This window comes from Haliotis rufescens, unplaced genomic scaffold (assembly GCF_023055435.1).
Source record: "Haliotis rufescens isolate VD_foot unplaced genomic scaffold, xgHalRufe1.0.p SCAF_17, whole genome shotgun sequence".
Lineage (NCBI taxonomy): Eukaryota > Metazoa > Mollusca > Gastropoda > Lepetellida > Haliotidae > Haliotis > Haliotis rufescens.
This window is the reverse complement of record NW_025963857.1, coordinates 10,117,648-10,144,671: the sequence shown is the minus strand read 5'-3', so window position 1 is coordinate 10,144,671 and position 27,024 is coordinate 10,117,648. Positions and strand designations below refer to the sequence as shown.

General features: G+C 40.9%; 2 protein-coding genes across 5 annotated transcripts in view; one reads left to right on the top strand and one right to left on the bottom strand.

Annotated features, from left to right (window-relative positions):
• The window catches only part of LOC124152250 (RAB11-binding protein RELCH homolog), a 201,677-nt gene that overhangs the window by 73,299 nt on the left and 101,354 nt on the right, over positions 1–27,024 (bottom strand). The window lies entirely within an intron of this gene.
• The window catches only part of LOC124111619, a 70,236-nt gene that overhangs the window by 8,751 nt on the left and 34,461 nt on the right, over positions 1–27,024 (top strand). Inside the window, exon 1 of one of the 3 annotated variants that reach the window (XM_046472874.2) lies at positions 19,203–19,787. The exons of the other annotated variants lie outside the window; for them this stretch is intronic. Within the exon in view, the coding sequence (XP_046328830.1) occupies positions 19,760–19,787 (28 nt within the window). The 5' untranslated portion in view covers positions 19,203–19,759. Of the gene's footprint in view, positions 1–19,202; positions 19,788–27,024 lie in introns of those variants that run through there. 3 annotated transcript variants of the gene reach the window in all.

Sequence of the window (27,024 nt, the reverse complement as noted above, 5' to 3'; positions counted from 1 at the left end):
AAAGGTGCCCGCGTGATTTGATGCACTTCACGATGTAAGACCCGTTTTATCACAATATAGATCTTGATTATTGATCACATCATCTTGACTGGGTGCCACCATTTTGTTTGAAACAAATGCAATTGATGGAATCTGATTGGTCCATAGGAGAGGCTTAAAAGGGACATAACTTGTAATAACCACTGGTGGCGCTACGATCGAGCCCAAGAATTCCAGCCAAGTTCGGCAAGGGTGGAAACTGGATTTTTAAAGTCAGTTAACTCTTGTCTCGGGAAGATGGCAATTTGCCAAATGGAATCTGTTTTGGCTGATTATTCTCTGGTGTTTGTGTTTCATATTTGACTGAATCTTTACCTTAAACCCATTCCATACATTCAATGTCTTTCTGAAATATGTCTCTGTGAAACTCGTACATATGTCCTAGAACCCAATTGACACAGTGATGTCACAAAAACCAACACGGAATGATGTGAAATATTTACCAGTCTGCCCAAACAGACAGAATTTTTGTATTTTCAACAACATAACAAAGTTGGCATTAATCTCTTTTGTTACATTGTTATGGTAACTTAATTCCTAGATACACAATTGTGCAATTCATATTTTTAATCAAGCCGATATTTTATGAAAATAACCAGTGGGTAACGAAACTGTTATGGTGTCCTCATATCTGGAGTGAGTGAGTGAGTATGGTTTTACGCCGCTTTTAGCAATATTCCAGCAATATCACGGCGGGGGACACCAGAAATGGGCTTCACACATTGTACCCATGTCGGGAATCGAACCCGGGTCTTCGGCGTGACGAGCGAACGCTTTAACCACTAGGCTACCCGACCGCCCCTCCTCATATCTGGAAGGGTAGTGGGCCCAAAGACTATATGAATAAATAACCTTGGTGTACTTCTATGGGTAGGTGGTGTGGGGTGATGTGTGACAAGTTGTCCAGTGCCCCATGAAAAGGCTTAATCTATTTCAAAGATGTTTCTGTTGCGAAAAGTTGGCGCGATGTTTGACACTAACTGTAAATCGTCAGTGTGCCAGTATTTGGCCATCCTGTCTGTGAAAAAGATGGCTAAGGAATCACAGATAAAACCATAGCAAGTATCGTAAAAATAAGAATAGCAACTATATATTAGTATAGCGCTAGAACCCAGGTCAATTCAACTGCTCAAAAGTGCTATCGGAGTTCGGGAAAGGTTATTGGTTGGCCTCTGAGAATGATCCCAGGAATCACTAGAAGTGGAATTTTATATAATATTTTGGTTTACAAATGATTTTCCCATAAGCTTAATGGTTGACAAAATTATTCAACATTAAAACATATTCTTTAGATGATTTCTTATAGATCATAACTTTGCACCAAAGAAAACACACACAAACATAAAGGGAGATGACAAATTAAGATGGTACTTTCTTTCTTCTACATGCCACACCAATTGCTTTTCTAATTCTGGCTAAGTAGATCCTTATAACCAAACATAAAAAAATGTGCCTTATGCAACTTCTCCGCAGCTTCTACCAGTAGGAGAATATGAGAGGCAATTACATCTACATATGTACTCGTGAATTACGTGTCATGATCCATGTTCTCAGCAGCATATCCAGTAGGGCAGGCAATAACAACTACAGATGTTCTCCTGGCAACTTTCAGTGCTGCCACCTAGTGTGTGATGCACTCAACACCTCTGTGATCCCACGCTGCCACCTATCTCAACACAGGCATCGTGATGATTGCATTGCACAATACCGAAACAGTTCATCAAGTGTGGTCATACTTCACATGGTAAAGCTCCTGGTAATACAATTGATATTCAGAAGGCTGTCCTATACAGGTGCACCACACACACATATATCCAAAGACCACCCTGCTGTAATAAAGTCGGTCAGCACCAAAGGACTGTAATGTGACAAATCTAATAGAGATGTGCTTATAGTGCAGTGGGTGTTTAACTATGCTTTTTGTACTATTGAATTACGTGTCATGATCCAAGCCCATGTGCACAAAGCAATCTTAGCGTTAAGACCTTTGCAAGCCTATGCAATCATCTTAGCGCTAAGATCACTTTTTAACACTGGGACTGGATATCTAGACTTGATCAGGAAACTGATTAACTGACAAAAACTTATACTGTCTTTTAGTTCTGTTTTCAGTGTCATTCCTGAAATAAGTAATGACAATTATGTCAAGTTCAAGACCGACTATATTGGTACGGTAACCTGACAGTAGTGTATTGTGCTTTGTCTGTTTGTTTGTTGTTTAACACCGCACTCACTGTCTCCAATATTCCAGCTATATCACTGCAGTCTGTTAATAATTGAGTCTGGACCAGACAATCCTGTGATTGATATCATGACCACCCTATCCCGGTTGTCACCTCTTACGGCAAGCATGGTTGCTGAAGACCTATTCTTATGGCAAGCATGGTTGCTGAAGACCTATTTTTACGACAAGCATGGTTGCTGAAGACCTATTCTTATGGCAAGCATGGGTTGCTGAAGACTTATTCTTCCCCGAATCTTCACGGGTGAGCATCATGCTGTCAACCACTGGTTTACCCAGTCTCCCTAACCTTTGCTTGTCATGCAAGGCAACATATATATTGGGTGGTCAGTGACTTCATTCATAGTGCATCATGGTGGTGTCGAACATTGCTCACAATATCAATCATTGTTTTGCCTTGCCAAACACAATAATTATGGGGCTGTCATATTTTATGTTTTTGTATATGTTGCACCGTAACAACCAACGTAGCACCATCACAACACACGTGGCACCGTTACAACCATCGTAGCACCATCACAGCCAACGTGGCATCGTTACAACCACCGAGGCACCATCACAACACACGTGACCCGTTACAACCACCCAGGCACCATCACAACACACGTGGCACCGTTACAACCACCATAGCACCATCAGAGCCAACGGGGCACCGTTACAACCAACCTAGCACCATCACAGCCAACATTGCAAAGTTACAACCAACGTGGCACCGTTACAACACATGTGGCACTGTTACAACACACATGGCACCGTTACAAACACCGTTGCACCGTCACAACCATCGTGGCACCATCACAACACACGTTGCACCGTTACAACCATCGTAGCACCATCACAGCCAACGTGGCACCGTTACAACCACCGAGGCACCATCACAACACACGTGGCACCGTTACAACCACCATAGCACCATCAGAGCCAACGGGGCACCGTTACAACCACCCAGGCACCATCACAACACCCGTGGCACCGTTACAACCACCATAGCACCATCAGAGCCAACGGGGCACCGTTACAACCAACCTAGCACCATCACAGCCAACAAGGCAAAGTTACAACCAACGTGGCACCGTTACAACACATGTGGCACCGTTACAACACACGTGGCACCGTTACAAACACCGTGGCACCGTTACAACCAACGTTGCACCATCACAACCAACGTGGCACCGTTAAAACCACCTAGGCACCATCACAACACACGTGACACTGTTACAACCACCATAGCACCATCAGAGCCAACGGGGCACCGTTACAACCACCCAGGCACCATCACAACACACGTGGAACTGTTACAACCACCATAGCACCATCAGAGCCAACGGGGCACCGTTACAACCAACCTAGCACCATCACAGCCAACATGGCACAGTTACAACCAACGTGGCACCGTTACAACAAATGTGGCACCGTTACAACACACGTGGCACCGTTACAAACACAGTGGCACCGTTACAACCAACGTGGCACAGTTACAACCAACCTGGCACAGTTACAACCAACATGGCACTGTCACAACCAATGTAGCACCATCACAGCCAACATGGCACAGTTACAACAACCGTAGCACCATCACAACACACGTGGCACCGTTACAAACACCGTGGCACAGTTACAACCAACGGGGCACCGTTACAACACATGTGGCACCGTTACAACCAACGTAGCACCATCACAGCCAACGTGGCACCGTTACAACAACCGTAGCACCATCACAGCCAACGTGGCACCGCTACAACAACCGTAGCACCATCACAACACACGTGGTACCGTTACAAACACCGTGGCACAGTTACAACCAACGTGGCACAGTTACAACAACCGTAGCACCATCACAACACACGTGGCACCGTTACAAACACTGTGGCACAGTTACAACCAATGGGGCACCGTTACAACACATGTGGCACCGTTACAACCAACGTAGCACCATCACAGCCAACGTGGCACCATCACAACAACCGTAGCACCATCACAACACACGTGGCACCGTTACAAACACCGTGGCACAGTTACAACCAACGGGGCACCGTTACAACACATGTGGCACCGTTACAACCAACGTAGCACCATCACAGCCAACGTGGCACCGTTACAACAACCGTAGCACCATCACAACACACGTGGCACCGTTACAAACACCGTGGCACAGTTACAACCAACGTGGCACAGTTACAACAACCGTAGCACCATCACAACACACGTGGCACCGTTACAAACACCGTGGCACAGTTACAACCAACGTGGCACAGTTACAACCAACATGGCACTGTTACAACCAACATGGCACCATCACAACACATGTGGCACCATGACAACCAGTGTCTCTTTCTAGAACAAACTTGTTACAATTTACTTCCATCCTAAATAGGACATTAGGCATGACCAATTGAAAACCCTTCAGGGAACCAAACTGCAAATTATCTGTCTTCATAAATATATGTAATAGCTTGGTATTCATCAAATATCCTTGATACCATAGACGCCTGGCGTCACCTTCTCAGGGCAGTCCTGCTCAAAAGGAAAGATAATCAAATGCCAAGAATGCTCCTGATGCTTCTGTAAACAGAAGATATTGCAATAATGACAACAAGAATACAGAAGAGCTCATTCACAGGGGCCAGGGATATACAGGTCACTGCTCAACCAAACTTTAAGTCATGAAGGTACAGACACAAATATCGCAATCTCTGCAAATACACCCACTTGACGAAGATCATGAATTATGGGTACATCCACTAGCTGACCAAACTGAATTAATAATGAATCTTTTGAATTTCATCCTTCACATTTCCATGACCTTAATTTGGCATGGAAGTCAATGGTTGGTGGTGGTGTGGAACCAATCATTGTGCCTGGTTAAAGAAACCAGAGATTAGACGTATCATATTTATTCCACAATACATCACAGTCAGTATTTATCTGAAGAATTCCTTTGTCAATATCCAATGGTATGTAAATACCTTTGTAAACATTATGGAAAGTTGCTAGATATTCCCTCCACAAATACTGTTATAACTGCATTCATACAGGGTCATGCATGCTGCTGTTGAATCAGTTAACTCCAACACAGCTGTACTTTCCATTATCATGTGAATATTGTTCATATATGAAGAGCTCCAGATAAGTTTTTGAGCAATTGAGTTTTCATTCTAGGGTTTCTATTTTAATTGAGTTATTACATTTTTCATTGGGTAACCAATATTTTTTCACTCATCTATTCATCACTCTATTGTTTTTCTCTCCAAAATAAGTGAACATTTTACGATTTAAAAAGAATATGAAACAATGTTTTCGTTGTATATAAAAGTTCTAAATATATAGGATCGACTCGGAAAGAAAATTAGCTCGTAATTGTGTTTCGGAAATAAGCTCCTTTGTACACATCCTGAAAAATCTTCATTGTGTACTTACGTGTACGGTTTTTATACATTTGAAATTGTCATTCAATGCATGTGTTTCTGTAGGCAAGTTATTGAAAGTAATTGGGTTTTGAATATTTTGGGGGGGTATTTTACGCAAATATGCTGCTTATCTGTAGCTCTGTATATGTTAATATGGTTTACTCATTCACTCTACCAATCATCTAAAACTTGTTTAAAATACAGCAAAGTAATTCAATATGGCTCCCATGGATTACCAACAGACTTGGTTGTCATATTTCTTCACAGCTAAAGCTTCATAGCTGCAGTAGCAGTGGAGGTGATGTTTTTAAATTAATACAATTGACAACAAAATCACAATTGAAAGTTTTGGCTCCAAAGCTGCCATGAAATGATTATGAAATCCAAAGACAGCTGAAGGGAAATTTACATGTTGATGTTAAAAGTAATAGTCAGAAGACAAAACATCTTCGCAAAGTTTAATTTTCATAACTGTGATATGTTTTGAGAGGTTCTTTCTTGAAATCATATATGGCTCTATTGGCTTTTTGATCATGTGAATTGAGGTTTTAGGGATAGCCTACAGAGGTATTGCACTCTAACATGGATACCCCACTCAGACACAATACACTGCCAACTTGTTTTATTCCGTAATGTCAGGGGCGGTCGGGTAGCCCAGCGGTAAAAGCGTTCGCTCGTCATGCCAAAGGCCGAAAGACCCTGACATGGGTACAATGTATGAAGCCCATTTCTGGTGTCCCCTGCCGTGATATTTCCGGAATATTGCTAAAAGTGGCGTAAAACCACTCACTCACTCTGTAATGTCAAGTATCAGGCAGGACAACAAGGAGCCATTTTTAATGTCTTTTGATATAACCCGTCCTGGGATTGAACCCCTGACCTTCCACTCTCCGGGCAAACACTCTATCCAAAAGACCATTGATGCAATCCTTTTAGGATGAGTAAGTATGGTATTATGCCGCTTTTAGCAATATTCTAGCAATATCAAAGCAGGGGACAATGCCTGGTATATTGGTGACTGCCACGTTAACAAATGTTTTCTCACTCCTTCATTTCAAACTTAAAAGTGAGTGAGTGAGTATGGTTTTACGCCGCTTTTAGCAATATTCTAGCAATATCAAAGCAGGGGACACCAGAAATGGGATTCACACATTGTACCAATGTTGCAAATCGAACCTGGGTCTTCAGCGTGACGGGCGAACGCTTTAACCACTGAGCTACCCGACCAACCCCCTCATAGGATGAACAATAGGCAGCCAACAGGAGACCAATTGCAGAACATTTCTGCAGAGTAACAGCTCCATATTTGCAGTGATATCAGCAGCTTAAAACATAAGAAATGTTTTACCCATGACAAATGACTCAACACACTCAGTAATGTAAAACTGCCCTTTAGCCAGGTGAGCTAAAAAACAGAGCCATACTTGCCCCAATACCAAAAATATCAATCCTCATCAGAAACTCATTATTTTCCCATAACTTGAACTTTAGAATCCTGTAAAGTTCAAGACATTATGATGGATGAGCCCCAGGATACTGATGTTAAGTACATCTCACTGTTTTGACAAACAAATAGATCTTGTAGAAGAAGACAACATTAATATATACTGAAGAGCAAGAAATTCTTCAAGAAGCCATATCCATTTTCCAGAATGCATTGGTATATGTATCAGGCCTGGCATCCATAATGGCATATGAACAATCTCATTAAAATCAGATCTTAGTTGTCGCTACCGCTGAACAAAGATCTGAGGACATCCCATTAGGGGTCAGAACGACCTTTCATCCGACCAATCAGAGCGTCGCTTACCAGATCATGAAAGTGACAGTCAGAATATGATTTCTAATCATGCAACCTCAAAAACTTAAACACAGGGTATTCCGAACGATAGTTACGGGTTTAACGACTGAATCCATACAATCTAGACCATATATTTGCCATTACAGAATGTTCTTTTGTTCAGGTTTCAAATTTTTAATCAAGAATTTGTCAGAATATGTTTTGAAGCGTAGTTGCCAAATTGAATTCAGTGCTGTAAAGCACGAGAATGCTGCCTTCTGATTGGCTAATGTCGACTTCTTGTCAGTCCCATTGGTCGGTCAAAATTCGCGCAAGGTCCGTCTGACGTGACCCGTCAAGGGATGTCCTCAGATCTTTGTTTAGCGATAGGGAGAAGTAAGATCTGATTTTAATGAGATTGGCATATGAAGAACGGAACATGATCAAGTACATGGCTATAACTGTTACAATAATTACACTATGTGCACTTGGTCAACAAAGGTTAAATGTCCAAGTGGAATATATTTTCCATAGCTATTCTCAAAACTTATTGAAACCCACAAGCTTGGGTGTGGAGCTGACGAACCAAGAATGAAAATAATGGTGAATCTGGGATTCAAACCCATGATCAAATGATCCCAGTACACACAGATCGAGAACTGTGACGTCTTCAACAACCAGGTCAACCTTGTTTGTTTGCTGTTTAATGCTGCACTTAGCAATATTTCAGCCATATGACGGCGGTCTGTAAATAATTGAGTCTGGACCAGACAATCCAGGGAATGACATAATGAGCATCGATCCGTGCAGTTGGGATACGATGACATGCATCAACCAAGTCAGCAAACCTGAACACCAAATCCCGTTAGTAGCCTCTTAAGACAAGCATAGTCGCCTTTTACAGCAAGCATGGGTTGCTGAAGACCTTATCACCCTGGATCTTCACGGGTCAGGTCAACCAAGCTTGAGAGTTGAATAACTCATCAGGAATGAGCAAGTGAGTTTGGATATATTTCACTTCGAGCAATAATCTGATTCTATCACATTGGGAGACCCCGAGAAATAAATGCTTTGCAAATTGTAAGCATTTGAATAATCTAAACCAGCCTTTGGCATGACACATGAATGCTTGAACTGTCAGGGTGCCATCTCCATCAAGAGATGTCCCCAGTGGCTTTGTGATGTTTCCCAATGTTAGTGTGCCAATCTCATAAGCAGAATGCAAATAGCAACTTTTCACATAAAAAATATTTATTTCCCAGTACAGAAATAATGCCTTCAAAATATAGTGATTCTCTCACAGGTTCTTTGACTGTCTCTCGTGTGGATCAAACAAAACATATTGCCACTATATATACAATACAACTTTCATCCAATCTTCTGTAGTTATGGGGGTGGTCGGGTAGCCTAGTGGTTAAAGTGTTTGCTCATCACGCCAAAGACCCGGGTTCGATTCCTGACATGGGTGCAATGTGTGAAGCCCATTTCCTGTGTCCCCAGCCGCGATATTGCTAAATAAAGCTGAAAGCGGTGTAAAACCACACTCACTCACTCACTCTGTAGTAATAAGTGTAAAGCTCCCCTATCGTCCACAATGAGACACAACATGCAGTCAGTGTTTGCTGTGTAACACCAGGGATCCATTTACATACTGCTTTTAGTTTCAACAAAATCACTGTCCCTGCATGTCTCTGGGGAGTGAGTGGAGTTTGATTTTACACTGCTTTTAGAAATATTCAAGCAATATCACAGTGGGGGACACAAGAAATGGGCTTCACACATGATGCGTCCCTTAGGTATGCCAGAAACCTATGATTGTGGGTTTGAATCCCGGTTTGACCTGATTGTTTTTCAAGGTTTGTCAGCACCATACCCGTGCTTGTGGGTTTCACCGAAGTGGTAAACGTCTGACACCTGCATAATACCAAAAGAAATCCAGACTGAATATTCTCTGGTGTTGATGTTTTATGTTTTGTAGGAACTAGTACTTCGGGCTTTCCTCCCACATTAAGCTGACACCCCACAATATAACTGGAATACTGTTAAAAGAAGCGTTAAACTCAACTCACTCACTCACTGTTATGGACAAAAAAGTTATTCTGCCATTTGTTTGACATGATGGTTTTGAGACATTGTTACTTTCAGATTATCCCTAACTTTTTACTTTTGCGAACTCTCCCCAAGGGCATTGTGATCTGGAATAGGTTCCTGTGTCCTTTGCTTCATTGACAAAATGGATTGGGTGGTCAGGCTTGGTGACTCGGGTGTCACTGCACTCCAGGAGCGTTGAATGTTGTTCATATTATCAATCATTGGTTCATATTATCAATCATTGGTTCATATTATCAATCATTGGTTCATATTATCAATCATTGGTTCATATTATCAATCATTGGTTCATATTATCAATCATTGGTTCATAGTATCAATCATTGGTTCATATTATCAATCATTGGTTCATATTATCAATCATTGGTTTGTTTTGGCCAGACTTGTTTACAGACCTCTGTGATAAAGATAAAATATTGATGAGTGTGGCATAATAGTGAGTGAGTGAGTGAGTTGGGTTTAACGCCGCTTTTAACAGTATTCCAGTTATATCACGGCGTGTCAGCTTAATGTGGGAGGAAAGCCCGAAGTGATGCAGGTCACAGACGTTTACCACTTCGGTGAAACCCACGAGCACGGGTATGGTGCTGACAAACCTAGAAACATAATCGGGGTGAACCGGGATTCGAACCCACGATCATAGGTTTCTGGCATGCCCAAGGGACGCAACTCTGCACAGCGAATCGCGGCGCCTTAGACAACTGGGCCACCCATGCCCCCGTGTGGCATAATAAATAAAAATACAATCTTTTAGCATACAACTGCCACTAGAAAAACAGAACAATGTAAAGTCATGTTTGGTTTGGTCCTAAACAATGCAATGCCCTTTGGCTCCCGGAGCCAAGATATAGAACCAAACAAAGATGGAACTACTAAAACAAGCCATAGTGCCTAAGACAACAACGGAACCACTATTGAGGTCTAGGATAACACTGCTGTATATATGTATGTTGGATGTCTGCAGTCACACAGACAAAACAATGGTCTTCACTGTGGAATGATGAGTCTCCATTAGGGGGAATCTTCTGTGTGCTTGCAGGGAGGGAGTAAACACAGTTTTGGTGTGGACTGCGTGCTTGAAAGAGCAGTTAGACTAAGCCAATTGATGGGGCTGCATGGGCAGACTGGATTGTCTCTCGAGACTCATCTCGCTTCAGTCAGTAATATCTTGAGGAATGTATTCCCCTGTCTGATTTGATATTTCTGACAGATATTTATCACCACTGTCTGAAGCATAGCCCTACTGTCTGAAGTATACTCCCACTGTCTGAAGTATACAGCCTCTGTCTGAAGTATACTTCCATTGTCTGAAGTATACTCCCACAATCTGAAAGTATACCCCACTGTCTGAAGTATACACCCACTGTCTGAAGTATACTCCCACAATCTGAAAGTATACAGCCCCTGTCTGAAGTATACAGCCCCTGTCTGAAGTATACACCCACTGTCTGAAGTATACTCCCACAATCTGAAGTATACCCCACTGTCTGAAGTATACCTGGGCCCACTGTCTGAAGTATACCCCCACTGTCTAAAATATACATCCCTGTCTGAAGTATACTCCCATTGTCTGAAGTATACTGCCAGTCTGAAGTATACAGCCCCTGTGTGAAATGTACAGCCACTATCTGAAGCATAGCCCCACTGTCTGAAGTACCGTATTTTCTTGAGTATAGTGTGCACTTTTTTTCGAAAAAACACAGCTGTGTAGAAGGGGGTGCGCATTATACACGAATTATGAGTTTGGATGTTTTTTCCCCCCATGGAAAGACATTACCGTGAGCACGAAACACCGGAAATACCATGTCAACAAATCCATACTGAAGTACGCAAAATACTTATGTAATTACACTGTCTGGCTATAAAAAGTGTTCTTTTTATATCTGGACTTATGTTTGTAACTTATTTCATCGATTTTATTCAAAATTCCTTAAAATATTGTTTTTATTAATTTCGGCGAAATCGTGTGTGAAGCGATCGGAAGATCGCACAACTCACCGTTATTAGCAGCAACCATGGTCAGAATACCGCTATTGACGCCTTGAAACAAACTTTAGTTGACAGAGAATGGATACATATATCATAAATGACATACTTTGACTCGTTAAAAGTCATATTTGTTTTTGTTTGACGATTCTATGTCAACATGAAATTCTCGCGATCACGCGATCACGTGCGCGTGAGCCTTGACGGTTGCTGGTCAGACTGGTTCCATGTAAAAAATAATACCCGGGAAGAGCGATCAGCTGCTTCACTTAGGGTTATATTATTTTAAATATGTTTAGTAAAGGTTGCATATAATTAAGAAAATAATGGAATATATTATTCCTGATAAATAAAATAGTTTCAGATACAATTGTTGCCGATCCTTGCATTAAAAATCTTATAAAGTTATATCATTGGGTGTGTCTTGACCGAATCACCGGTCGATTCCAAGAAAATGTGTGTACAGCTGATTGCTGTTTCCAGCTTAGTTTACGAGAAAATACGCAAGGTAATCTTAATCCCTAAATATAAAACAATGCCTAGCAGAACAATAAATACTTTTTAACGGTAAATAAACATGTCTGGTGATTTTTTATCTCAAATTTCGAATTTGTACTGACGAAGTTTCTCAGCACCCGTTCGTTTGCCGGACTTCGCTGAAAGGGTACGGTGTAAAAAATTTCTGCGCATAATATTCAAATTTATTTTTTTCCAAAATATTGAACCCGCTAGAGGGGGGTGCGCATTATACATGGGTGCGCACTATACTCAAGAAAATACGGTATACAGCCCCTGTCTGAAGTATACTCCTACTGTCTGAAGTATACCCCACTGTCTGTAGTATACAGCCCCTGTCTGAAGTATACTCCCACTGAAGTATACAGCCTCTGTCTGAAGCATACTTCCATTGTCTGAAGTATACTCCCACAATCTGAAGTATACAGCCCCTGTCTGAAGTATACACCCACTGTCTGAAGTATACTCCCACAATCTGAAGTATACCCCACTGTCTGAAGTATACCTGGGCCCACTGTCTGAAGTATACCCCACTGTCTAAAATATACATCCCTGTCTGAAGTATACTCCCATTGTCTGAAGTATACTGCCAGTCTGAAGTATACAGCCCCTGTGTGAAATGTACAGCCACTATCTGAAGCATACCCCCACTGTCTGAAGCTTACCCACACTGTCTGAAGTATACAGCCCCTGTCTGAAGTATACTCCTACTGTCTGAAGTATACCCCACAGTCTGAAGTATACAGCCCCTGTCTGAAGTATACCCCAACTGTCTGAAGCATACCCACACTGTCTGAAGTATACAGAGCCTGTCTGAAATATACAGCCCCTGTCTGAAGTATACAGCCACTGTCTGAAGTATATTGCTTCAGACCGTTGGAGTATATTATATAGTACAAATACAGCATACTTCATATAAACAACATATTGACAATACAATGCATTTAATCAAGTTATCAGGCATGTGCCAGCTGTATCTACACATATAGACCATCCTGTAATCAAAGCCTGCCTCTCACCATCACGTATCCCATAGCAGGCAAAACAAAACAGTTAGGGATTCATCAAGTAATAAATAAATTCCATATGATATCAAGTGATCGTTTGGCCTGAAAATAGTAAGCTTCAAATGTCACTGTCTATATTGTTCTTTGGGTAGGTTTAGTAATATTAATTCCTTTATTTCATCAGTAAAACTGGTCATGTGTGGCACGGTCGTCTAAGGCACTGCATTCGCAGTACAGAGTTGCGTCCCTTTGGCATGCCCGAAAGCTATGATTGTGGGTTTGAATCCCAGTTCATTCCAATTTTGTTTCAAGGTGTGTCAGCACAATACCAGTGCTTATGGGTTTCACCAAAGTGTTAAATGTCTGAGAACTGCATCACTTAGGGCTTTTCTCTCACAGTGAGCTGACACATCATGATATAACTGTTCAAAGCATTGTCAAAACTCAACTTACTCACTCACTCATTAGTCGGCATGTGCCAGTAATTGTCACCTCATTTTTGTGCACACAGATTTCCCCTAGCTCTGCATGGTAATATCTTGTCCCATGCCTCGCAGGTAACAAATGCGCCAGTGCTGTAAGGCAACTCGTCTATCATACTGGTTTGTGGCTGTCTTTGAGCAGCTTCACATTTTGAGTGAAAAGAAGAATTCTTGTTCATAATCCTCAGCAAGACTGCATGATAACAATGCAATATTCATAAATAGAATTCAGGCTTAAAACCCTATAAAACCTTGCATATGTGACATTGCACTATTAATCATTAATATGCCAAGGCCAACCAAAGTGATTATATTACCTGAAATTTGATCAGGAGAATGCTGTATACACATTTAGATATTCTGTGATTATATGCTGATAATGCTTGATATTTTTTGCCTTCCACATGAAAGACATCATAATAATTATTTAAAAGCAAACATGTGATGACTATCTCTCAATAGATTATTTGTGAAAATTCCTTTTTTTACACAAAACAGATTTGAAGTAGTTATCTACAGCTGTTATCTCATAAACTTCAAACTGTGGCCATGTAATTGAAGCTAACTCGTGAACAGATTTTTTTTATAAATACAAAAATAACTTTCATTTTCACGATCCTCCCAAACAGTTTATCTGTGCACTTCTGCTGCACTGGCCATGTTATCCTACCAAATCTGGACATGTGAGCCTTGAAGATCAGTCCATCAGGTTATATCATCCTGGTAGATATGTCTGTATCAACCTGGTAGAGATGTCTGTATCATCGTGGTAGAGATGTCAGTATCATCCTGGTAGAGATGTCCGTATCATCCTGGTACAGATGTCTGTATCATCGTGGTAGAGATGCCTGTATCATCCTGGTAGAGATGTCTGTATCATCCTGGTAGAGATGTCCGTATCATCCTGGTAGAGATGTCTGTATCATCGTGGTAGAGATGCCTGTATCATCCTGGTAGATATGTCTGTATCATCCTGGTAGAGATGTCTGTGTCATCCTGGTAGAGATGTCTGTATCATCCTGGTAGAGATGTCTGTATCATCCTGGTAGAGATCCCGTATCATCCTGGTAGAGATGTCTGTATCATCCTGGTAGAGATGTCTGTGTCATCCTGGTAGAGATGTCTGTGTCATCCTGGTAGAGATGTCTGTATCATCCTGGTAGATATGTCTGTGTCATCCTGGTAGAGATGTCTGTATCATCCTGGTAGAGATGTCTGTATCATCCTGGTAGATATGTCTGTATCAACCTGGTAGATATGTCTGTATCATCCTGGTAGAGATGTCTGTATCATCCTGGTAGAGATGTCTGTGTCATCCTGATAGATATGTCTGTATCATCCTGGTAGAGATGTCTGTGTCATCCTGGTAGAGATGTCTGTATCATCCTGGTAGAGATGTCTGTATCATCCTGGTAGAGATGTCTGTATCATCCTGGTAGAGATGTCTGTATCATCTTGGTAGAGATGTCTGTATCATCCTGGTAGAGATGTCTGTGTCATCCTGATAGATATGTCTGTATCATCCTGGTAGAGATGTCTGTGTCATCCTGGTAGAGATGTCTGTATCATCCTGGTAGAGATGTCTGTGTCATCCTGGTAGAGATGTCTGTATCATCCTGGTAGAGATGTCTGTATCATCCTGGTAGAGATGTCTGTATCATCCTGGTAGAGATGTCTGTATCATCCTGGTAGAGATGTCTGTATCATCCTGGTAGATATGTCTGTGTCATCCTGGTAGATATGTCTGTATCATTCTGGTAGAGATGTCTGTATCATCCTGGTAGAGATGTCTGTATCATCCTGGTAGAGATGTCTGTATCATCCTGGTAGATATGTCTGTATCATCCTGGTAGAGATGTCTGTATCATCCTAGTAGATACTGTAAACAGCTTTATTTCTGCGCCGTTAAAATATTGCGAATACCACAGCAAAGACAATACTGTGACGAGATATTTTTGCGAGTTGCCGTGTTGAGATGACCCCTCGATTACCAAACAATAGACAGCTTCTCTACGAAGCTAGTTAATCTGAGTTGGCCAGAAAGTTGACCGGAAGGGATTGCGACCAATTATCAAATACGATAATTTACTCAACTCAGTGTCATGACTGTGAGTTTGAATGCAAACTATATAAGAAGACACTAATTGGTCTGTTTACACTGTCATTTGTGATGTATTGTGTGACCATTCTGCATTCATTTGTGTTTTTAACTTATTGAGTAACTTGTGGTTCTGGTTGATGATTTCAACATTTGATGACGTGTTGCAATGAATAAAGTATGTATGTATTATTTATACTTATTTTTGCGTTTTTAATTTTTGCAACTGAGTCTCGTTCGCAAAACTCGCAATAATAAAACGGTTGCAAAAAATTCCCTGTTTACAGTATGTCTGTATCATCCTGGTAGATATGTCTGTATCATCCTGGTAGAGATGTCTGTATCATCCTGGTAGAGATGTCTGTATCATCCTGGTAGATATGTCTGTATCATCCTGGTAGATATGTCTGTATCATCCTGGTAGATATGTCTGTATCATCCTGGTAGATATGTCTGTATCATCCTGGTAGATATGTCCCTATCATCCTGGTAGAGATGTCTGTATCATCCTGGTAGAGATGTCTGTATCATCCTGGTAGATATCTCCGTATCATCCTGGTAGATATGTTCTTATAATCCATGTCATTCTGGTGGAAATATTCATATCATCCTTTGGACATTTCCACATCCATGTAGATCATATTTAAGATGTGGAAGCAGACACAATGATTTCAGGCAGGTATTATTACTTGAATTAACCTGGAGTTTGGGGGTTAAATTGAATATCAGCAGACGATATTATTTAGAAGAATCTAGTTACTGATATAAGATAGGTTCTAAAGGTTTGAATTAGTTGAACTCTGGGTCACAAAAAAAGAGTGTTGGTTGATACTGGGACACTCATTCTAATCATATCTGATGGATAACAAAACACTTAAACAGAAAGGTCCAGGAATAATCAAGCATGTACAGACGTGATCGTGTTTGATTCATTACAATGTTAGATGAAATGAGACCGTCTCTTTAGGCAACTGCTGAACATGGGTATCTTGTGAGGACCAGAAGCCTGATACAGCGAAAGGGCCAACATCACTGACAGTCTATGATTAAACTGTCTACAAACTCACTTGTGCATCTTGCCTCGGAGGATGCTCTGGAGTGGAAACCACAGCTTCATTCCCATCAAACCAGTTTGAAAGGAGTATTTTTTATCCATTTTGCTATCCACAAATGCATTGCATGTGAATGTAGAGACTAGTTTGCTCATAAACAACCACAAGGACCTTCAGTGGAAAACGGATGCGATGTTTACATCCATCATAATGATGAGAATATCTCCTGCAAATTATAACTCGAGACATGTTGTTTTTGCTCTACCTTGTCTGATTGGGCCTCATGTTTCCATGTTACATTTCCCCAGTGGAAGGTTGAAATAGAGAGTTGAACATTCAGTCAAAAAAAACCCGCAAACCCATTACTTTTACCCTGCTACGTAAAAGTCTGTTTCGATATCTGACAAAAATATAGTAAAAGATTCCTGTTTCAGTTATTGTCAGGTTAGAAGACTGTTAATGTATCCCAAATTCTTTAGTTATATTATACATGAAATTAGTAGTTTGCTTCCACAGTGAGTGAGTGACCATTGTTTTTACACCACTTTTAGCAATATTCCAGCAACACCACAGTTAGGGACATCAGAAATGAGCTTCACACCATGTGTGGAACCGAACCCGGGTCTTCAGCGTGAAGAGCGAACACTTTAACCACAAGGCTACCCCACAGCCCCTGCTTCCACTAAATGGCAGCAAACTGTTGGTTCTTTCAAGTCCTGTTGGTGTTCATGCTATCAAACACTGGTTTGGTCAAAAGTTGAAAGTCAGTCTGCCATTTTGACATAGCTGAGATAGTACCAACTATAGAATAACACCCCAAATAGTGTTACCATTGGGCAAAGGAGTCTGCTAAAAGAGGAGAAAGACATTTATTTGCAGTCCAGCCTGCCCTACCACCTCTCAAAGGATGTCCATGAGGAATAATGAATTGGAATCTAGGTATTTCCTACGACAGATCTATCAAGCCAGAACAAGCTTCCAAATATCTGAAACATTATGTCCCCATAGATCCTTGTAAATCCTCTGGGCATATTCTACCAAGCTTGGGCCAACTATCAAGGGCATATTCTACCAAGCTTGGGCCAACTATCAAGGGCATATTCTACCAAGCTTGGGCCAACTGTCACCCACCTGAAATATTGTCCCTGTAAATGCAAGATTGTTATCAGGTCATATTCTAACAAGATTAGGACAACTATTGAGGGCATATTCTACCAAGCCTGGGACAAGTATGAAGGGCATATTCTACCAAGCTTGGGACAAGTATGAAGGGCATATTCTACCAAGCTTGGGACAAGTATGAAGGGCATATTCTACCAAGCTTGGGACAAGTATGAAGGGCATATTCTACCAAGCCTGGGACAAGTATGAAGGGCATATTCTACCAAGCTTGGGACAAGTATGAAGGGCATATTCTACCAAGCCTGGGACAAGTATGAAGGGCATATTCTACCAAGCCTGGGACAAGTATGAAGGGCATATTCTACCAAGCCTGGGACAAGTATGAAGGGCATATTCTACCAAGCTTGGGACAAGTATGAAGGGCATATTCTACCAAGCCTGGGACAAGTATGAAGGGCATATTCTACCAAGCCTGGGACAAGTATGAAGGGCATATTCTACCAAGCCTGGGACAAGTATGAAGGGCATATTCTACCAAGCCTGGGACAAGTATGAAGGGCATATTCTACCAAGCCTGGGACAAGTATGAAGGGCATATTCTACCAAGCTTTGGCCAAGTATGAAGGGCATATTCTACCAAGCTTGGGCCAACCATCACCCATCTGAAATATTGTCCCTGTAAATCCAAGAATGTTATCAGGGCATATTCTACCAAACTTGGGACAACTATCACCCATCTGAAACATGGTCCCTAAATCCAAGATTGTCATCAGAACATTTTCTACCTCGTTTGGAACACCTTCCATCTATCTGAAACACTGTCCCTTGTCTAAGATTGGAATCACAAAACATTTCCCATAAAGACTGGTCCTGTATCCGTAACACAGACAACTTCAATTATCAGCCATGCTAACATCTGTGATATGCCCCGAAACTGCATCATCCTTCAACATTGGTGTGACGGTTGACAGGAGATGCAATTATATTTCTACGGTCTCCCAAATGAATCACCAGCAAGGAAAAAACCCAACTTTATCCAATTTCTTTCATAAATATATATACTTTCCTGATTTCTTCATAAATAACCCATTGTGCTGACAAGACTGATGTGCACATAATAATGTTAACACCAAGAACAATACATTTTATTACATCACATGGGAGCTCATCAAGTTCTGATAAACCAAAAATTGCTATTCATGTTGAGATGAATGTAGCCACTTTTCTGTATTCCTGTGTTTCCAAACCTTGAAACTCTGCTGATACAGGATTAGATATTGCACTGGGCTGATCGCCTCCATGGACATGCTCTCCTACTACCGGGACAGTGGAGAAGGAAGCACACTGTTCACTACAGCCTGCTTGTGCCTGGTCCAATGGGAACAAGCAGTGTTATGAGTGGTTATCACTCAGTGGCACCGTCAGCTGCTAGACTCAACTACACATGTGTTCAGTGAGTGTGGAAACTGCAGTGCAGTACTTGGTGGCAGACGTGTAGTATTGGACGCAGAAGTGCATTACAGCAGTGGTGGCAGATGTGAAGTACTAGGAGCAGACGGGCAGCAGAACAGTGGTAGCAGACGTATGGACTTTACAAGGGAAGACAGTTTGATGGGGCAATTTAGCTGACGTTTTTTGAAGATTTACTTCAAGCAAATTGATTTCTACTGAAATCATATAAATCGTGTTATTACCATAAAGTTTCGAAAGAACTTGATTAATGAATTGTACATTATCCAACCAGCAAACTTGGAGCATACCTGGAGGAACAGTTACAATTAAGTTTTCAATGAATACATTTTGTGTCCAAAGTTTGAAACTTTCTCGGTGTGTTTCCGTCCGTCAGTGAGTGTCGGCAGTCTCCTCTGTGTAAGACAGAGGGTTGACTGCGTCTGGTCAACTGCCAGGTGTTGTGGATTATGTATGATCTGCATCTTGATAGTTCAGGTAAGCACAAGCTGTTGTACACCTTATTAATGACCAATAACATGTGTATATAACACTGCATAGTGGATCAATATGCTGGCTGCTGCGGGAGACATACCTGCCAATAGAGGCGTATGAGAGTCCCTATGATTTTTTCCATCTTTCCAATTTATTTGATTGTGAATGTGAAGTAATGAGGGGTGTCATATTTCTGAGTTCATTGGACTATTCTTATTCCTGTCAACATGTTTCCCTGGCTTTGTTCAGACTGAACCCTGAGTGAGTGAGTGAGTGAGTGAGTGAGTGAGTGAGTGAGTGAGTGAGTGAGTGAGTGAGAATGATACCATTAGATCAGGTCAGTAGGTGACTTTCAACATACAGTCGACAGCAATACATACTTATTGCCTAGGAATGTGTTCAAATCAATTTTTCAATATGATTACAATGGCAGTCAAGATAAATATTTGATTTTGATTTTGTGGACATGTTTTTGTCATTCTATTGCTGGGATCATCAAAATCAAGCGTTTGGTTAACCATGTGATTTGGGGGGATGTTTGAACTGTACACGTTCAAGTACGTTCATCATGCCACAACATATAAGCTCACTCAACAGCACAGCACTGTAGCTCACTTGACACAGAAACACTGAGACCAATTCACCTGTGCTGACAGATCACTTACCTGTGCAGGTGAGGTGAGGTGAAATTGGGTTTAACGTCGCGTTCAAGATTATTGTACTTATAGAGCGACTTGCATGTACATGTGTGTATGTGGCTGCTTGTACTAGTCCGGACTGATGCTGATTTATAGTGCTAGCACGCTGAGATACCATGCCGCAGTTAAACATGAATACCCAACTCAGACACAGTATATTGACTCTGAGCTGACCAGTCCTTGTTTTAACCCTTTAATGACGAGCCCCAGACAGGTTAACAACAAGTACCATTTTTTAAAGTCTTTTGGTATGACGTGGTCGGGGATCGAACCCCGGACCTTCCGCTCTCCTGGCGGACGCTCTACCACTAGACTACGGAGGTGCAGCATCAGGCAACAAAAACATACCCTTGCACATTGTGTGAGTGGCAGGTGCTCCTGCCTGTAGGGCAGGACATGCCTACACTCAGTGATCCATTCATATTATTTGCACTGCCTTTTCTCCTGTTAAGCCCCTTGGATTTTGTTTCGGGGGTAATTGAGACTGGTAGTCTCTTGCGTTGACGTTTTATATTTGCATTTAAACAATGCTGACAGTCAACTTTTTTCATATTGCAGCGTTGGCCGTCAGTCCAGTTATTCTTGAGAGTTTAGCTTGGTCCAACTTGCTCAGTGGTTTTATGTAATACTGTCAAATGATCTGATCTACCCTAATCGCCAAAATTAGGGTTTTCAACATGACTTGACCTTTAATCCAGTTAATCTTGACAATGAATTGTAGATGTGATATAGTACAAGGTCAGGCTAAAAAACAGACATAATCAAACTGACATTTACAGAATTACATAAGTAGAGATGTGACGCTACTTGTACAGTGTCTTCCCAGCATGATGATACAAGTATATACACCATCAAATAGGTACTGCTGTCGACTGTACAAGACCACCAGAAACTCAATCTGAACAACAGGAAACCATACCCATATATCATGCTAATAACATCTTGTATACCCTACAAACTGTTTAAGAGTCCTAGGAGTCCTTATGCTCAGTCTAACAAGTTCCTGCTACTCCTACTTTATTTAAAACAAACTTTATTTATTTGTGGATGAATTATTAAAATAATGTAATACACATAACTTTCATATTTATAAACAATAGGATTAATTAGACCTTTCAAATAGTGTATGGCCAAACATGTAGAAGCAAAGATGTTTATTACAAGCAGATAATTTCCTTGATTAATGTTGGCTTCATCTATCACAAAAGAGTCTCTGGAAACTTGGTGTCAAAGCAGTAATCTTCTGGTTGGCTGGTGTTTAAAGAGTTAAACGTCGCCCATGTTGCCAAAATAGCAGCATCTTTCATGCGTTTCCATCCATGACATGAATATTGTTACATTGCCATTTGTGCACAAGGGATATGATAAAATGTTCTTGAAAAATTGGGTTGTTTTAAGTTTGTTACTCCAGGATATTTTTTTTATACCTACCTAACTTTTTAGGACAAAATTTAAGTAAAAAAAATCTCTGAGGCTTTTTTTATTATTTTTAAATTGGCCTAGTGACCTCACTTTTGAAATGAGTTTGAATTCCGTAAACCAAGAAATAAAAAAAATGTCTCCTTACATTGTCTTCAAGCTACACTTTCCCAATTGAAAGTGAGTGACCAATCTTCAAGCAACAAAAAAGTTGGCCCTTTATGACAAAACAATTATTTTGACAACTTCTTCTTTGATACAATATTGTTTTTAACATTGGCCTCCAATTACACTTTCCCAATTAAAAAAGGAAGAGACCAATCTCCAAATAACATAAAAACAATAGCTTTTTCTGTCAGAACAAGTGTCTTTACTTTGGCTTGCTGCAGTAATTCATTGAAAGCTGTTCCATATATGTAAGTAACATAACAAGGTAGGCATGCCGAGACAGCACATAGCTGCGTCTCCTCCAATACTTGGCGGCGCTGATGTTCCCCCCAACACTGAACATACCTGACACAACCAGTTCCGCACATAGCTATATCATCTGGAGGCTGTCAGAATCTACACATCTAACCAGGCCACATCCAACCTGCAGTCGGCAACACATGTGCAGCCTATAAACACAGGATGACAAGTAAACATGCTACCTTGCACGTCCATTATGTCCTCCAGACTTCTTTCATTCACTGCACTTCACCGTCAAAACACAAATTGTCTCTTGCTTCCAAAATGGTTAGGAAATATGACTTTCTGACATTTCACTCTTTTAGTAGCACTTCTTTAACTTGTACTTTATTCAGTAATTTATCTTGTTTATTAAAAATATACTTCACAGATGCCCCTAGAATTGAATTCAAAGTTCATTTTGTTACGAACGGTACATTGTTTTTTAATTAAATAAAAGGAACTGTAAACATAGTTGTCGTTAAAACTGAATTTAGGTACCATTACTCCAAAATGCTCTCGCGTGTTATTTCACAAAATCTTATCAATGTCTTGTACCATATATGAAAAACCCTTTATGAGCCCTGACCATTTGAGCAACAAAGAAACACTCAGAGGGGTACAAGTGACCTGGCCATTTACCTGGTATCAGAGACCGCCCCCGTGGTCTAGTGGTAGAGCGTCCGCCCGGAGAGCGGAAGGTTCGGGGTTCGATCACTGGCCGCGTCATACCAAAAGACGTGAAAAGATGGTACTTGTTGTTACCCTGTCTGGCGCTCGGCATTAAGGGGCTAAAACAAGGACTGGTCGGCTCGGAGTCAGTATACTGTGTCTGAGTGGGGTATTCATGTTAAACTGCGGCATGGTATCTCAGTGTGCTAGCACTATAAATCGGCATCAGTCCGGACTAGTACAAGCAGCCACACAAACACACACGTACATGCACGTGGCTATATAAGTGCAATAATCTTGGATGCGACGTTAAACCCAATTTCACCTCACCACCTCACCTGGTATCAGAGGGACCCTTAAAGGAGTAAAAGTGTCCTGGCCACTTAGGCATCAGAGGGACCTTTAAAGGAGTACAAGTGTCCTAGCCACTGTTTTCATCATTATTTAATGAATGATTAACACCATTAGAATCCATTACCACTGCATGTCTATCAGATCCCCAATTCAGAGTTGAACATAATGAAAATAGTTTTGTGTAACATTTGCTTTGCTCAAGTTGGCAGTAGCCTCATCATCATATAGTATCCAATGAAGTTGGGGCACTAGGGTGGCCAAGTGCTGAAAGCATTGACTTGTCATGCCAAAGTCCTGGGTTTGATTCTCAACAGGGATACCTTGTGTGAAGCCCATTGCTGGTGTCCCTGCCACAATATGGGTGTAATATAGCTGGAAACAGCATAAACCGTGATTGATTGATAGATTGATTGATTGATTGATTGATTGATTGATTGATTGAACCAGTGGTTGACAGACTCAGCAACAATTCAGGTATGCGATACCATGCAATCACCCAAGTTACATATAGTGCCTCCTGATCTTCATCAGTTGGTTCTCACACCAAGAATGGAGTACTGGGGACCTATTCTGTCTGGATCCTCATGGGTGCAATGAAACAAAGACACATTGTCTTACATCAGAGTCTAGTCTCAAGTTAATGAAGACCCTTTTCGCCTTAACTGTAATGGAATACACAATTTTACTAATGACAATGAAGGAAGACAAACTTCAACAAATCACGATAAACCAACTCGAACTAATCACAATTATGGCCGACATGATGGATGACTTCCCAGTGACCTATACTGTAATCATCATAGAGCTCCACCAACTGATAGCTGGAGCCATTTAAATAAGACCAATAAACCCTGGTAGTCGTACTGTAGATCTTCTACCTATCTAATCTGATCAAATATGAGTTCAGCTGTAGCAACTCAAAGTCTTTTAAAAAGCAGTTAGGGACAATGCTATCAGTGAAAGACATTTATCCATTGCACCGACTCTATAGTGTCGAGAAAGAAGCGTCTAGTCGTGGCTGACAATACAGCATATGTTCTGATTTGAACCTTGCCGTTTTCACCGACTCAGCTATATTAGTGTCATGCTGGTGTTTTGGTAAAAAGTTAGTATGAGTGATGATGTCTGGCATGGTAAACTTGCTCAAAGTTGACTGGCAAGTGTGGATGTTGTGTGAATGTTGTTTTACACCACAGCAATATTTCAGATTCATCGCTGCAGTCTATAAATATTTGATTGGTTATCTAGGCAGCTATAAGAGTACAGCCCAAGCAAGGAACCTTCATTACATGTTGCCATGCAACCACCAAGGTCATACATTGTGACCATTGGATCCTCAATTATGGTCCAATCTTATGACAACAAGTTATACATTGATACATTGTGACCATCTGATCCTCATTATGGTCCAATCTTATGACAATCTGTCATACATTGTGACCATCTGATCCTTACTATGGCCCAATCTTATGACAACAAGTTATACATTGTGACCATCGGATCCTCATTATGGTCCAATCTTATGACAACCAGTTATACATTGTGACCATCTGATTCTTATTATGGTCCAATCTTATGAGAACCTGTCATACATTGTGACCATCTGATCCTCATTATGGTCCAATCTTATGACAACCAGTCATACATTGTGACCATCTGATCCTCAATATGGTCCAATCTTATGACAACCAGTCATACATTGTGACCATCTGATCCTCAATATGGTCCAATCTTATGACAACCAGTCATACATTGTGACCATCTGATCCTTATTATGGCCCAATCTTATGACAACCAGTCATACATCGTGACCATCTGATCCTCATTATGGTCCAATCTTATGACAACCAGTCATACATTGTGACCATCTGATCCTCATTATGGTCCAATCTTATGACAACCTGTCATACATTGTGACCATCTGATCCTCATTATGGTCCAATCTTATGACAACCAGTCATACTTTGGACAACTTCTGCCTAAAAATCCTATTGGGAGGAACATTTTGATTTCCAGTGTGAGATTTCATTCACCAAATGACCATGTCTCATCACACATTGTATTTGATCACCCAGAACTGGCTTACACGGGAGATATGGCTTGGGTGAGATCAAGTGATATTCTATTGATATATTTGATATCAATATACTCTTGGGTGAGATTCTCAGAGATGAGAATGTATTTTTCTAAAGAAAATCATATAAAGTTAGCAGAGGGTCTGGGTGAGTATATGATTTGTGCTTATATTATAATGGCATGTATCACAAAATTGACCCTTGCAGTAACAAATTTGGTGCACTTCGGCAGTAATTTCTCATCCCTGGATTCTCTCTATGTCAGGAATCAAACTCAAGTCATGACCAAACAATCACTGGAGTACGCACCAAGTCACTGACCAATCAAATCCAGCCTGCCCCCAACAAGAATATGTTTAAGAGCACCGAATCCAACTGGAATCCCCATGGGTTTAAGATGATCAACCATGAGGAACCGATGCAGTTTGGAGTGAGCGAGAATGGTTTTACGCCGCATTCAGCAATATTCCAGCAATATCATGGTGGGGAACACCAGAAACAGGCTTCACACATTGTACCCATGTAGGGAACCGAAACCGGGTCTTCGGGGTGATGAGCGAACGCTGTAACCACTAGGCTACCCAACCACACTGGTAGTTAAGAGTAAGCCAATTAAGCAGTGACTTGTTTTTGGTGTGAATGTATTTTCTACTTCATGCAAATAAACACATGTATTAAACAAGATCAATGACAACACCTTAAATCACTGTTTCATCATTCCCGATTATCCCGAAGACACCACACGTGTTAACGTCAATAGGAGAGCATGTGTAAGCAGATGTGCAGATGACTATCATTTCGCTGTCACTACCTTCCTCAAAGAAACAATAGCATGTCAATCACAAACTTCAAACAGCATTAATTACTTTAATTTTGTAAGTCATTAAAACAATGAGTATGAGCAAAAAATAAGTTCCACACCATTATATGTTAGACATGGAAACATTGTGATCATGACAATTTTTTTTTTAATATTCAAATGAATTTTCTTTTCAAAAGAAACACCACATAAATGTACAGCTCTTATTAAATGTAATTGGATGCAATCAGTGCAAAAACTGAATGCTCAGTCCGAACAACACCATCCAGTCATCATAGACGCGATTACAACAGCTTCAATAGATGGTAGAACTGCATATGTGAATATAGAAGGGAGATAGTCATGCATGATGCACTCCAAGTTTATGCCCAAAACAATGTTCTCTGAAAAGCTTTTTTAAGTGTTATGTACATATATTCTACTCAAAAGGAATTAAGGACAACTCGATTCCTTCATATTGCTATAGCCAATCTGTCACGCCATGACTCATCAATTTGACCTTCCATGCCAACAATTGTTCAAAATACCTGCATCAAGTCTCCATTCATACCGACTGGTTTATATCATACACAGTTGTCATCCGATGTTGCCTCCTGCAATGGAGGTGTCCTCATATCTTCATGCAGACACGTATTATTACTAATTATCGGAGTGAAAGATCTCATGTTTATGAGTTTGGGCTCCGTATCTTCCTGTTGAACATTATGACTTGATATCCTAGGAACAATATGATTTTATATCCTATGTATAACAAC